Source organism: Cherax quadricarinatus, chromosome 44, assembly GCF_038502225.1.
Source record: "Cherax quadricarinatus isolate ZL_2023a chromosome 44, ASM3850222v1, whole genome shotgun sequence".
NCBI classification, from domain to species: domain Eukaryota; kingdom Metazoa; phylum Arthropoda; class Malacostraca; order Decapoda; family Parastacidae; genus Cherax; species Cherax quadricarinatus.
The window spans coordinates 20068618-20084136 of NC_091335.1; the positions used below are offsets into that span (position 1 = coordinate 20068618).

At 39.6% G+C, this 15519-nt stretch overlaps 1 protein-coding gene across 1 annotated transcript in view; it reads right to left on the bottom strand.

The window, feature by feature from the left end:
* Positions 1 to 3152: 3152 nt before the first annotated feature.
* The window catches only part of LOC128698398 (ubiquitin conjugating enzyme 6), a 55801-nt gene continuing 43434 nt past the window's right edge, over positions 3153 to 15519 (bottom strand). Inside the window, exon 3 of the mRNA XM_070094178.1 lies at positions 3153 to 5304. Coding sequence (XP_069950279.1) covers positions 5266 to 5304 — 39 coding nt within the window. The 3' untranslated portion in view covers positions 3153 to 5265. The remainder of the gene's footprint in view (positions 5305 to 15519) is intronic.

The following is a 15519-nucleotide window of genomic DNA, read 5'->3' on the forward strand; positions in this document are numbered from 1 at the left end:
GTTGCATGAGGATTTGGTAAAGAAATTGCCTGCAACTAGTGGTGATGTGAGTGAATTTAAGGCCAGCAAAGGTTGGTTTGAAAGATTTAAGAATCGAAGTGGCATATAGTGTGACTAGGCATGGTGAGGCTGCCAGTTCAGACCACAAAGCGGCTGAAAAATATGTGCATGAATTCAAGGAGTACATAGAGGCTGAAGGATTGAAACCTGAACAAGTGTTTAATTGTGACGAAACAGGCCTGTTTTGGAAGAAATTGCCAAGCAGGACCTACATTACTCAGGAAAAGGCACTCCCAGGACATAAGCCTATGAAAGACAGGCTTACTCTTCTCACGACTTAAGAAATCGTAATGACACGATTGCAAATAAACCATACCCCCGGCCGGGATGGTTCAATCCCGGCCGGGGGTATGGTTTACTCTTCTCACGTGTGCCAATGCTAGTGGTGATTGCAAAGTGAAGCCTTTATTGGTGCATCACTCAGAAACTTCCAGAGCATTCAGGCAAAAGAATATCCTCAAGGCTAATTTGTGTGTGCTGTGGAGGGCAAACAGTAAGGCATGGGTCACTAGGGACTTTTTCTATGACTGGTTACACCATGCATTTTCCCCCAATGTGAAAAATTACCTAATTGAAAAGAAATTAGACCTTAAGTGCCTCCTGGTATTAGACAATGCCCCTGGTCATCCTACAGACTTGGCAGAGCGACTTTCTGGGGACATGAGCTTCATTAAGGTCAGGTTTTTGCCTTCTAATACCACTCCTCTCCTGCAGCCCATGGACCAGTAGGTCATTTCCAACTTCATGAAACTGTACACAAAAGCTATGTTTGAAAGGTGCTTTGAAGTGACCACAGATACTCTGTTGACTCTAAAGGAGTTTTGGAAGGATCACTTTAATATCCTCATTTGTGTAAACCTTATAGGTAAGGCTTGGGAGGGAGAGACTAAGAGGACCTTGAACTCTGCCTGGAAAAAACTGTGGCAAGAATGTGTAGGCAAAAGGGATTTCAAACAGTTTGAGGCTAACCCTGAGAAGCCTATGCCAGTTGAGGAATCCATTGTGGAAGTCCTTGGGGTTGGAGGTCAGTGGGGAGGATGTGGAAGAGTTGATGGAGGAGGACAATGACGAACGAACCACTGATGAGCTGCTAGATCATCTTCAACAGCAAGAGGCCAGACCTGAGGAAACTGCTCTGGAGGAGGGGATAGAGAAATTGAAGAAGTTGTCTACTTCAAAGATTAAGGAAATGTGTGCAATGTGGCTTAAAGTGCAAACCTTTTTTTGATGAAAATCACCCTCAGACAGCTACTGCAAGCCGTGTTGGCAACCTGTACAATGACACTGTTGTGAACCACTTTAGGAAAGTCATAAAGGAATGAGAAGTACAGGCCTCTATGGATAGATATGTTGTGTGACAGAAGTCCAGTGACTCTCAACCTGGTCCTAGTGGCATTAAAAGAAGGGAAGTAACCCTGGAAAAGGACTTGCTACCTCAAGTCCTAATGGAGGGGGATTCCCCTTCTAAACAATAGGTTCAACACTCTCCCCTCCTATCCCATCAATCACCACCAGATCTTCATTAAAGGTAAGTGTCAATTATTCTATTGCATTAAACTTAATATTTCATATGGTAAAGTTTTTTTTTTCATACTTTTGGGTGTCTTGCACGGATTAATTTCATTTCCATTATTTCTTATGGGGAAAATTGATTCGCTTTCCGATAATTTTGGTTTACGATGAGCTCTCGGGAACGGATTAATATCGCGAATCGGGGGTCCACTGTACTAGTACGGCTTACGCACCAGGGTTATTGACGTACTAGAACACCTAAATTCTAGCGCCTTCAAATCTAGTGAGAGAAAGCTGGTAGGCCTACATATGAAAGAATGGGTCTATGTGGTCAATGTGCGCAGTATAAAAAAAAAAATCCTGCAGCACACAGTGCGTAATGAGAAAAAAAAAACTTTGACCATGATTTTGGATTAAAACAGCGACTTTGCACTGTATTTTCGTATGGTATTTATGGTTGTATCCTAGTTTTCCTGGTCTCATTTTATAGAATGGAAGACATATTACAGAAATTGAGATGATTTTGATTGGTTTCACAATGAAAAGTACCTTGAAACTGAGCTCAAAGTAGCAGAAATGTTTGATTTTTACCAAAGTAAACAAATCATGCCAAGCATCCAATACACGTCAACTGGTGAGTCTATTCTTTCACAAGTGTGCTGATATTATTTATACCATTTCTCACTAATGCAGTAGTCTGCATAAGAGTAAATCTTCTATTTTTTGCAAGAATAAAAATTCAAAGTGAAAAGCAAAAGAAATATAAGAGGGGCCTGGGGACGTGACTAACAGAGTACTTGTTATTTTAGTGCCAGGAATGTCTGTCTTGTTTATTCTGGACCTTATTTGGAAACTGGCATCTTCTGAAATTTGTGTGAAATTGGCAAAATTGCCAATTTCTAACGACTTTATTGGATAGTTGAAATTGGTGATTTCTTGTACTTGTTCGATAGAAAAAACGGAGTTCTAGCGAAATAAATATGATTTTTGTCGACTAGTACAGAGGAATTGGCCGAAAATAGGGCTCAAAGTGGGTGAAGTCGCTGATGCGTAAACATCAGCGAGACCGCTAACTTCACGAGAGCATAATTCCACAAGTTTTCAATCAAATTTCACACTTGGTGTCATTATGATCAGGAAAAGATTATCATTTCATAAGAAAAAAAATTTTTTCCAAAAAATTTTCGACAGAGAACAAATTTAGGAGAGTGCCTCTCGACCCTGAAATGGTTAAAATAAGAAATATCCCTGCTACTTGAGCCAAAGAGATGAGGGAAGGATGGATCTCGTTACAAGATCAAGAATCTTTCACCAACATCAAAGCACCTCCTTAAAGGGCCAGGATAATGAATCTTATTCCTTCACAGAAGGTGCCTTGATACCAGCAAGGGGCTCTTGACTCAAGGAATTGAACCTGTCCTCCCATTTCCCTCCAGCACTGCATGACCAATGCTGCTTAGTGCTAACTACCCCCTTCCCTCAACCATCCTCATGAATGTGAAGATCATGACAGTCATCAGATTTGTTGCAGCTGTTTCTAACAATAGTCTTTAGCAAGTGGCAAAGTACAAAAGTCAAAATATGGATGAGTTTTATTGATAACATTACAGTATATACACAAAGCTTAATTTTTATTTCACATAGGATATCATGTCCTATAACTGAAAGATCTGTTTTCTACATTTCATAGGGAGACACCAAACCAGGGATGAATTTCATCAACAAGTCACTCATTCTACACAATTTTTACACAAGTATACTTTTAACTAGACCAATAGTTATTTTGTGTGCATGTGGTATATTTTGAAAGAGTAAAGAATAAAAACTACATTTATAAATGAGCATTTTGTACCACTAGTATTTTGCAGGACACTTAATACACTACAGCCACCAATTTCCTATAAAAAAAAAATAATGTTACCTGTTGTTGATCCCATAAAATTCAACTGTCCTATAAAAAATCAGAAGATCCAATGTTTGAAGTTTAAATACACTGATCCCAAATTAATGCAAACTTAACACATGGCATGTATTTTTACAGTAAGAATTTCCTTGTGGAACATAAAACTATTTAAAAAAATTAGTTCAACAATAAACTTGTTAAAGCATGCAATTATGCCACAGTTTGTTGTTGCTAATAAACTGCCACAAAATGATTTATTAACATACTGTTTTTGTAAATTGATACAACACCAAATTCAGCAACACAATTCCTCTTAACTTGTTTTATGAATCACAAAACCTGGGATATAAAAATCCTCAGTAGTCACTTGAAAGTCTTTCATGCACTGTATGTTCTATTATCACTTTTTTTTTTTAATTTTTCACAAATTTTTAACAATGTATATGGAGAAATATACACATGCTCAAATAAACCACTGACCAAGAGATTTTTCCATAGCACTTGTGATAGCAAATGTTGGAGTATACTAGTCAACCACCTGGATGAATTTACATGCACACATGTCAAGGCAAAGCCTACACTGCACAAACCATTATTATGAACTCTTTAATCTTTCAGATCACAACAAAAAATATTGGTAATGAAAAGAAATGGCATATGCCACTACTCTTAAATAGTGCCCTACATAATACTGGCTTTAGAATCCAAAATTATGAAAAGCAATACCACTGACTGCAAGGAAAAAAAGCACCAAATTATGCAAATATACAAGCTTCAAACAAAGTTGTCATCACAATATATATAAATTCTAGCAATTAAAAATGATTTCCATACTTTTTGAATGTATTCTTCAGGAGTCAGTAACCAGTTTCAATTCTGAGTTTAGAGAACACTGGAGTAAAATGTATTTAACCATGTTTTGCTGTACTACTGTTCAATATCTTGTCAAACACACTAGAAAAGGCCAAATTAAGTGTGTCATTGTAGGCAAAAATTGTAAAGTATAATGCATATATCCCCATTGAAACCCAGATTAATTTTAGAATCCAAACTTACAGGCAGTCTTGAGTTCTGCAGCTGGACTTTGCATAGAAGCAAAAGCCTTGCATACAGCCCTATAAATTGATTATGATACACAACACATGTACTGTCAGGGAAGTGAGAAAATTCACAACACACATCTATCACCTCAAAAATATCTTACCAGAAATAATGAACATTTTATGAAGCATACAAGATAAGGCTCTCACAACTTGCAGAGGCATAAAACAAAATATATTGAACTATATTGGCTGCAGCACTGTAATAGTCAAGTAGTAAAGACAAGCCTTAATGAGGGTAGCCAACATCCTACTTGGCCATGTAAGATGGAGCTTTCGGGCTCTCCTCTGTCTGCTACCTACCCTAGAGCACAACACCTGACAGCTTCATCATGTGGACAACAGTTGACATCACATATACCTTTGTGTAGAAAAAAAGCCAATTTGAGTAAAGCTAACTACAGTATATCTGACTGACAACTAGTAACTGGATATAAATTTACCTTTCAAGATGCTTGGGCTATGTTCACATCCTAAGAGTCCTCTATTTGTTTTGGTGCACCAATATCAAATATTATTGAAGAAAAACAACCCCTGAATAGCAAAGTTAAAATATTGGGGCAGGCAAGTAATATGGATTGGTGAAGAGAGGGCAGGTGTGGTGTAGAGCAGGGGTGTTTGACAGTGACAGTCCCTAGCCCAATATTGAGGGCTAGTAGGCCAGCCCTCATTACACAACACCTCCAATCCCTAGGTATCCTTCTTCATGTCTTCACCTTCATCTTCATCCTGAAAACATTATATGTTTAGACTGATTTTACATTGTAACAATAAATGTAAACTCAATTTAACAAAAAGATTGCCGCTTTGCAAACCAAACCTTCAATATGGTAAAAGACATGAGCACTCTGGATATTTATTATGGATATGGTTTGGTCCTGAATTTTCTTCACACATGCATGGGGATGATATGTAAGCTTATACAGCAAAAGTATGTGTGAAGTAAGCTGAATTTCACAGTAAGAATGAGATTACCATCATGGTAAGGCTGAGATCAACAGTCACTTAAGCTAAAAATTTGGGTAGATTTAAAAAACAGTTGAGCCAAATAAGCAACCAGACGTGAAGCCAGTACTGGAGAAACCAGGGGCAGGTACAGCAGGGGACATTACCAGGTACAGGTCCTCCATCACAAATCCAGCATCATTGGGACCTGTAGTGTGCCGGATTACTGAGTTTGCCAGATTACAGAGTGGTTAGGTTAGAATACACTTAATAAAATTAACCAACTTGACTTACACAAAGTTCATTGAACATCGGCAAAAATCGAACATTTCCGCTACTTTGAGCTCAATTTCAAGGTACTTTTCGTCATGAAAGCAATCAAAATCATGTCTATTTCTGTAATATATCTTTCATTCTATCAAATGAGACCGAAAAACACGAGAATATAACCATAAAAACCATGCGAAAATATACTGCAAAGAGGCGACTAATGGCTGAGAAGTGAATTCGATTATTTATCATCTGTCTTTTTTATTTTTGTTGTACATTAAGAAGCATCTTTCCATCATACATTGCCCAAGTTTCAATAAGACAGCCCAACAAATAACCGAGAGAAAAAATATTTACCAAAAATTATACGTATATGGCAAGCCCAAGCCAGGTACTGGAAATAAGTCACTTTGTCTGGCTTTTTTTTGGGTTATCCTAGGTTCTCTATACATACACTGCTATGTATGATAATCTATTATATTTTTTATTTTTTTTATTATCACACTGGCCGATTCCCACCAAGGCAGGGTGGCCCGAAAAAGAAAAACTTTCACCATCATTCACTCCATCACTGTCTTGCCAGAAGGGTGCTTTACACTACAGTTTTTAAACTGCAACATTAACACCCCTCCTTCAGAGTGCAGGCACTGTACTTCCCATCTCCAGGACTCAAGTCCGGCCTGCCGGTTTCCCTGAATCCCTTCATAAATGTTACTTTGCTCACACTCCAACAGCACGTCAAGTATTAAAAACCATTTGTCTCCATTCACTCCTATCAAACACGCTCACGCATGCCTGCTGGAAGTCCAAGCCCCTCGCACACAAAACCTCCTTTACCCCCTCCCTCCAACCTTTCCCAGGCCGACCCCTACCCCGCCTTCCTTCCACTACAGACTGATACACTCTTGAAGTCATTCTGTTTCGCTCCATTCTCTCTACATGTCCGAACCACCTCAACAACCCTTCCTCAGCCCTCTGGACAACAGTTTTGGTAATCCCGCACCTCCTAACTTCCAAACTACGAATTCTCTGCATTATATTCACACCACACATTGCCCTCAGACATGACATCTCCACTGCCTCCAGCCTTCTCCTCGCTGCAACATTCATCACCCACGCTTCACACCCATATAAGAGCGTTGGTAAAACTATACTCTCATACATTCCCCTCTTTGCCTCCAAGGACAAAGTTCTTTGTCTCCACAGACTCCTAAGTGCACCACTCACTCTTTTTCCCTCATCAATTCTATGATTCACCTCATCTTTCATAGACCCATCCGCTGACACGTCCACTCCCAAATATCTGAATACGTTCACCTCCTCCATACTCTCTCCCTCCAATCTGATATCCAATCTTTCATCACCTAATCTTTTTATCCTCATATTCTTACTCTTTCCTGTATTCACTTTTAATTTTCTTCTTTTGCACACCCTACCAAATTCATCCACCAATCTCTGCAACATCTCTTCAGAATCTCCCAAGAGCACAGTGTCATCAGCAAAGAGCAGCTGTGACAACTCCCATTTTGTATGATAATCTATGTAACTGTATTTGTGTATACCTGAATAAACTTATTTATTTCTAGTCTGTCAACTGAGTACAAGAAACCGCCCATTCACTTATTTGAACTACCCAATATAGTGGTCAGAAATTGGCAATTAGGCCAATTTAACCCTTTGAGGGTCGACAGGCCCTCTCCGAAACTCGTTCTCAGGGTCGGCCAAATTTAAAAAAAAAAAATTATTTTCTCTTATGAAAAGATAGAGAATCTTTTCCCGATCATAAAGACACCAAAAGTTTGAAATTTGATAGAAAACTTACGGAATTATGCTCTCGCAAAGTTAGCGGTCTCGGCGATGTTTACGCATCGGCGATTTTGCCCACTTTGAGCCCCATTTTCGGCCAATTTCACTGTACTAGTCGACAAAAAACATGAATATTTCGCTAGAACTCCATTTTTTCTATCGAATGGATGCAAGAAACCACTCATTTATGAAATTCAACTATCCAGTACAGTGGTCAGAATTTAGCAATTTTGCCAATTTCACACAAATTTCAAAAGATGCCAATTTCGGAATAGGGTCCAGAATAAACAAGAAAGACATTCCTGGCACTAAAATGACATTTCCTCTAGTCATTAGTCATGTCTCAAGTCCCCTCTTATATTCTTTTGCTTTCCACTTTGAATTTTTATTTTCACAAAAAATATAAGATTTACTGTTATGCAGACTACTGCATTAGTGTAAAAAATGGTATAAATATTATTGGTGCACTTGTGAAAGAATATTAGACTCACCAGTTGACGTGTATTGCACGCTTGGCACGATTTGTTTAATTTTGAAGTTTGGTAAAAATCGAACAATTCTGCTACTTTGAGCTCAATTTCAAGGCACCTTTCATTGTAAAACCAGTCAAAATCATCTCAATTTCTGTAATATGTCTTCCATTCTATAAAATGAGACCAAGAAAACTAGAATACAACAATAAATACCATACGAAAATACACTGCAAAGTCGCTGATTTATTCAAAAAAAAAAATGGTCAAAGTTTTTTTTTTCTCATTATGCACTGTGTGCTGCAGGATTTTTTTTAGACTGTGCACACTGACCACATAGACCCATTCTTACATATGAAGGCCTACCAGCTTTCTCCCACTAGATTTGAGGCCGCTAGAATTTATGAGTACTAGTACGTCAAAAACCCCTACGCGTAAAACGTACTAGCACGACGAAAACCCTCAAAGGGTTAAACAGATGCCAACTTCAAAATAGGGTCCAGAATAAACAATGCAGACATTCCTGGCACTAAAATAACATTTTCTCTGTTCATTAGTCATGGCTCCAGGCCCCTCATATATTACTCTTGCTTTCCATTTGGAATTTTTATTCACAAAAAATAGAAGATTTACTGTTATGCAGACTGCTGCATTATTGTAATAACTGTATAAATAATGTCAACCCATTCTTGACTCCGTATTGAAATTTGGACTGGCAGGCGGACAGGTATTGGACGGTGACATCATTTGTTTACTCTTGAGCTTCGCTAAAGAATAGAACATTTTCGCTACTGTGAGCGCAATTTCAAGGTAGTTTTCGTCATAAAAGCAATCAAAATCATATCTATTTCTGTAATATATCTTTCATTCTATCAAATGAGACCGAAAAAAACGAGAATATAACCATAACAACCATACAAAAATATACCGCTAAGCGGACGCTAATGGCTGAGAAGCGAACTCCGCTATTTATGGTCTGATTTTTAATTTTTGGTGTACGTTAAGAAGTCTTTCCATCATACATTGCCCAAGTTTCAATAAGATAACCCAACAAACAATTGAGAAAATAATAATAATAATAATAATAATAATAATAATTTTATTTACTACACTTACATGTACAATGTTTACAGGCCTAGCTGACATCAGTGACATACATGTACTACTATATAGAAAGCCGCTTGTTATGCAGAGTATTTCAAGCAAATTAGGTCAGTGTCCCAGGATAACACCCACACCAGTCGACTAACACCCAGGTATCCATTTACTGATGGGTGAACATAGACAACAGGTGTAAAGAAACATGCCCAATGTTTCTACCCTGGCTGAGAATTGAATATTTACCAAAAATCATATATGGCTAACCCAAGCCAGGTACTAGAAATAAGCCACGTTGTCTGACTTTTTTGGGTTATCCTAGGTTCTCTACACACATGCTGCTGTGTGTGATAATCTATATAAAGAAAATAACTGTTTCAGGTTTATGGTGCAGTACGAGTGTATATCACAGTTAGCCCTGTGCTATACTCCATTTTCTCTAATACAAGCCCCCAAGACAGGGAGAGGAGAATGGTATTTGTATACCATATCCTCTTCATACCTCCGTCGAACTGCTCTGTATTATGCCAAATAATATTCATTCTGGAGTATTTAACATGTTTTATGTTATTTATATTGTTTATTATGTCATATTAGATCAACTGTGATAGGCAATAAGCTGTAGTGTTGATATTAGCGTAATAATAAAGCATATTCTGCATCACGAGACTGAGCTCATGGCAACCGACAGTGGCTTCAAAGCCACCTTATCTTTAATGGACAATGTACTGTGTAGGTGCTTTACACAACGAGAAGCATTTCTTTTATTCATTGGAACCATGGCTAGGGCTAAAAGCAAGCAGGTTATAACAAATAGAGAGAAAGAAATTAGAATGACTTATGCAGCAAGTAGCGCCACCAAACAGTACCAGCAGGTTGGTGTGGCGACCCTGGAAATTTGAAATTATGCTAGCCAAAATTAGTGCCAAATAACTGAAGGAACCGAATAACTGATTGCCGGATTTGTGATGGCGGACCTGTAATACATCACCAGTGGTAATGAAACAAAGCGAGATAAAACATCCCAAATGGTAATTCCTGCTCCATATTTGCAAATATTCAGGGTTTGAAATCAAATAAAAATGACAAAGTTCATTATGTCATTGGGCTCCTAACAGAAGTGAATGCCATGTTTGGAGCCTTTACAGAAACACATACAAGGGATGTTTTGGACGGAGAGATAAAGATAGAAAACTACAATGTGTATAGATGTGATAGAATCAATAGGTCACAGGGAGGAGTAGGAATCTATGTAAAGGATACTTTCTGTTGCACACAAGTGCTGAACTCTACGAATGATATAGTAGAAATTCTAGGCATTAAAGTTGAAAATAGGAATTTGGTAATTCTCTTAGTATACAAACCACCATCAGCAACTGTTGAGGAATTCACAGATCAGCTAAGGAAGATAGATAGCTATCTGGATAGGCTAGAAAATCCCACACCAAATATTTTACTCCTTGGAGACTTTAAGGTTCGTGGAAACGATAATGGGTCGACTCTTATTTGTCGACCGATTACGTTCAATTGTGGTGTACTAACAGAAGCTTATATCGACCAGGATTTGACGAAGTGCCAGAAAGATTGGCCGAAAAGCAAATGGAAAAAAAAAAATTATGAAAAATTACATTTGGCAGGGCGTAGGGCCAAAGTGGTACTTGGAAAAGTGGTTATTACATTTACTGCTGATAGAACACTTCTAATTCCATCCTCCCTAGTTCCTAAGTTGGTAATAAACCTTATCTTCATTCTAAAAAAAAAAAAATACAGTTTCTAAGTTTCATGACATTTAGGAAGATATTGCCCTTGTTTACCCACACAAATTGAAAATATTTGGGATATGTCAAAAATCGGAACAAGATCGTGTAGAGCAATCATATTCTATGTTTGTGAAAATCAGGTCAATTTGTTCATAAATATTGGCTCTACGGCCCCAAATAGGTAAATAACTTACTTCCGAGATAATGGCCGATACGCGCGGCTACCCAGGTACGCAGGGAAACTTTTCCACGAAAAAAAATTTACTTTATTTACACAGTTTCCGTAACCTACGAGTGTTTATTACAGTTAACCATCCGTTTTCTCTCATTATAGTGACTAGAGACTGGATATATGGCTTTGAGAAAGGATTACTCGATAAATTTCTTTCCTCTCAGGCGTCATATTATGAATAACAAAAAAAAGGCACAATACCGTGACTGGAATGATACACAAATAACCCGCACATAGAAGAGAGGAGCTTATGACGATAGGGGTGGTGGTCGTGGTGGTACTAGTAGTACTAGTACTAGTACTAGTACTAGTAGTACTAGTACTAGTAGTACTAGTAGTACTAGTACTAGTAGTAGTACTAGTACTATTAGTACTAGTAGTAGTACTAGTAGCAGTACTAGTGGCAGAGATGGAAGGAAGTAGTAATGGGGAAGTAAGGAGAAGGAGCCAGTCAAATACAAAGAAAGGGGAGTACTGCAAGGGAGCTAGGTACCCACAGAGAGAGAGAGCAAGAACACAGAGGTGGGGGGGAGGGGAAATAATAAAATAAATAATGAAGGAACAGAAACACAAGAAAGAAGAAAGACAACCCAGAAGAGAAAAAAGGAAAGAGGGAAGGGGGTGAGGGAGAAGAAACGAGGAGGAATCAGGTTAAGTCACGGGTGTTCTGAAGTTTGGAGCACTTTACAATGTAGTGGGAGAGGAAGGCATCTACAGAGACGAAGCCAGGACTAAGATTCATAAAAGGAAAGTTGTGTATTAGGAAAGATTCAACCAGACGGCGACTGTTAAAGTTGGAAGTAGGGAAGACAGTTTTAGCAGAAGACCAATCAATAGGATGGCTATGATCTCTGATGTGACAGAAAAGAGCACTGTTAGTGTCGGCAAGCCTAACACTATTTTTGTGCTCCCTAAGTCTGTCAGAAAGAGATCGGCCAGTTTCTCCGAAGTACTGAAGAGGACAGGAGGAGCAAGAGATAGGAACATCTGTAGAGGGAGGAGAGGTATGAACGAGATTAGCGCGAAGAGTGTTAGTCTGGCAGAAAGTAAGCTTGATGTCTAAGGGATGGAGAGAATTGTTGAGATTAGAAAGACCGGAAATGTAGGGAAGGCAGAGGACAGAAGAGTTCCCAGGAGTACAGTTTGGGAGAAAAGAAATTATGTTTAGCACGTGAGAGGGCAGAGTCTATGAAATGGGAAGGGTAGCCAAGACGGGAAAGCGAACTATGAAGAGTGGAAATTTCTGCTGGAAGGAACTGAGGATCACAGATGCGGAGGGCATGGAGAAAGAGAGAGATAAGAACACTTTTCTTGACAGGGTAAGCATGATAGGAAAAGTAGTGAATGTACATGCCACTGTGCATAGGTTTGCGGTAAACGGAAAAGGAAAAACCTGCATCTGAGCAGTGGACATGGACATCAAGGAAAGGAAGCAAGGAATTAGATTCCCATTCAGCTTTAAACTTAATGGAAGGGGCAAGATTATTAAGAGCTTCAAGAAAAGGTTGGAAGAGACTGGGGTCTTGAGGCCACAGGGCAAAGATGTCATCCACATAGCGGAGCCAGAGTGAAGGGCGCACATCGATGGTAGGAAGAACAGTCCCTAAGTATTCCATGTAAAGATTAGCAAGGACAGGAGAGAGAGGAGAGCCCATAGCGACACCGAAGGTTTGAGAATAATATTTCCCTTGGAAGGAAAAGGAATTAGAGTCCACACAGAGGGGGATAAAATCAAGAAAGACATCAACAGGTATAGGGAGATGAAGAAACCCTTCATGAACCTTCTAAGAAAATCAAGGACATCATCAAGAGGGACACTGGTGAAGAGGGACTCAACGTCAAGACTAAGCATCTTACAGGTCGGGAGAGAGCAAACCCGTTCAATGAAGTCTTGAGAGTGACGGAGGTGGGCAGTACTAAGAAAGGGAGTGAGGGTTTTGGCCAGCCAAGAAGCAAGAGAATATGAGACAGAACCTCTAGAGGATATGATAGGACGTAGAGGAATATCAGGTTTACGAGTTTTGGGAAGGCCATAGAAATAGGGAAGAGAGGGATAAATGACATGAAACCGTTGAACAAGGTCAAAGTCAGGTCAGAAGTCGGAGTCCTTAGTTTCTTGTTGAAAGTTCTCTTGATGCAATCAAGAGGGTTGGAAACGAGAGGAGTGTAGGTACATGAGTCAGAGAGCAAGACATCAGCTTTACAGAGGTAATCCTCGCGATCAAGGATAACTACCGAATTACCTTTGTCAGAAGATAGTATGACAATGTTAGTGTTAGATTTAAGAGAAGAAAGGGCAAGTTGGTAACAGTGCGGAAGGTGGTGGTTCTTAGAAAACAAACTATCAAGAGCAAGAAGGAGAGCACCACGAAAAGTGGACAAGTCAGGAAGATTATGGGAGCGAGACTGACGAAAAGAATCAAGAGAGCTAATCAGGGCAATACTAGAGCGAGGGGTAGGCAAAGTAGCAAAGGAAAGGCCAAAACTAAGAAGTTCAAGCTCATACTGAGAGAGCGAGACAGAAGACAAGTTAGTAACACAGTCAGCGAGGGAGAATTTAGACCAAGGGCTAGATGAGATGAGATGTAGTTTAGAAGAATGAATTTGCGTATTCAAGCGAGCAGTGTCAAAGGCAATGGTAGAGAGAAGGTTACAGAGATCTTGTGGTAGAGCCACAATGAGAGCACACTGATGCTGACGGAAAGTAAAGAAGGCATCTTCAACCTGAGATTTAGTAGAAAGAATGAGCTGTTGAAGTAGGAGACAGGCATGATCAGGAAAGGGAGTACCCAGTGGGTTGGGTTTCAGGAAATGGGAGAAGGAAGGTGGCAGAACTTGTTCAGCAAGACAGTCACATAGGAAGCGAAGCTGATTCTTACGACGCCGGGTAGCAATAAGAGCAGCCTCATAAGATCAAAAGAGGGGTTTAAAAGAGGGAAGAAAATTAAAAAAAGTTGTAAAATGCTCCAAACTTAAGGGTAGTTCGACCAAATTGCGGCCTACTTTTTTATTTTTCAACCAATTTTTATTTTTGGTGTACATTTAGAGGTTCATATGTAGAAGAATGTGAGAAAGTTTCAGTATGATTGGCCAACAAACAGAGAAAAAAAATATTTAATGATTTTTCATATATGGCAGCAAGGTATGACAAAATGGCACTTCGAGTGGCACTTCCGACAATCCCAACCGTTAGAATACATCTGACACGACTTTTGGAGGAACATGTTTCATCTAATATATCTTATTATCATGGAAAAAAAAAATACATTTGATATTATTATTATAATCAAAAAGAAGCGCTAAGCCACAAGGGCTATACAGCGCTGCAGGGTAGGGAAGGAAGCAAGGGAATTGGATGGCAGAAGGGAGGGGGGATGATCAGCAGGTTACAGAAAACAGCGGGGCAGGGGATAGTACGGGGGTAGAGGGTAGCAAGAGATTCAAGTAGAAAGGGCTGAAAGTATCAGAATCTGTGAAGTCAGTCAGTCGTTGTCAAAAAGTCAATGAGAGAGTCCGGATGAAAGGTGGGTCCATCAGCGAGAAGGGAAGGTAAAGAGAGAGCAGCGGGGCGAAGACGACGACAGAGGTAAATTCTGCGTGCTCGTTGATAAAGTGGGCAGTCCAACAGAATGTGGCTGACTGATAATGGAGCTTGGCAATTCTCACAGAGAGGAGCAAGACGCCTCTCCATGAGATATCCATGAGTAAGACGAGTATGGCCAATGCGAAGACGGGAGAGAGTAGTCTCCTAACCTCGACACTGGTGATAAGAAGACAGCCAGTAACCTATACTCGGTTTAATAGACTGAAGTTTGTTGCCAAGCATAGTAGACCAACGTTGTTGCCAACGGGTGTGAAGGTGGGAAGATATTACAGCAAAATAGTCCGTACATGGAATACCTCTAAGAAACTGGTAGGTCATGTACTGCTGACCGCGCAGCAGTGTCTGCCTGTTCATTGCCCTGTACGTCAACATGACCAGGGACCCAACAAAAAACAATATCTTTATGCTTAGTAAAGATGCGGCGTAGCCAAAGTTGGATACGGAGGACTAAGGGGTGAGGTGTATCAAATTTTTGTATAGCCTGTAAAGCACTAAGGGAGTCTGAGACAACCACAAATGATGACACAGGCATAGATGCAATACGGATAAGTGCTGTAAGGATGGCATATAATTCAGCAGTAAAAATACTAGCTGAAGATAGTAAATGCCCTTGTACGACGCTGTCCGGAAACACTGCTGCGAATCCTACGCCGTCAGAAGACTTAGAGCCATCTGTGTACACAGCAATGGCATGAGAATGAGAGTGAAAGTGGTCAAGAAAAAGAGAGCGGGAAGCGACCGTAGACAGTTGGGCTTTCG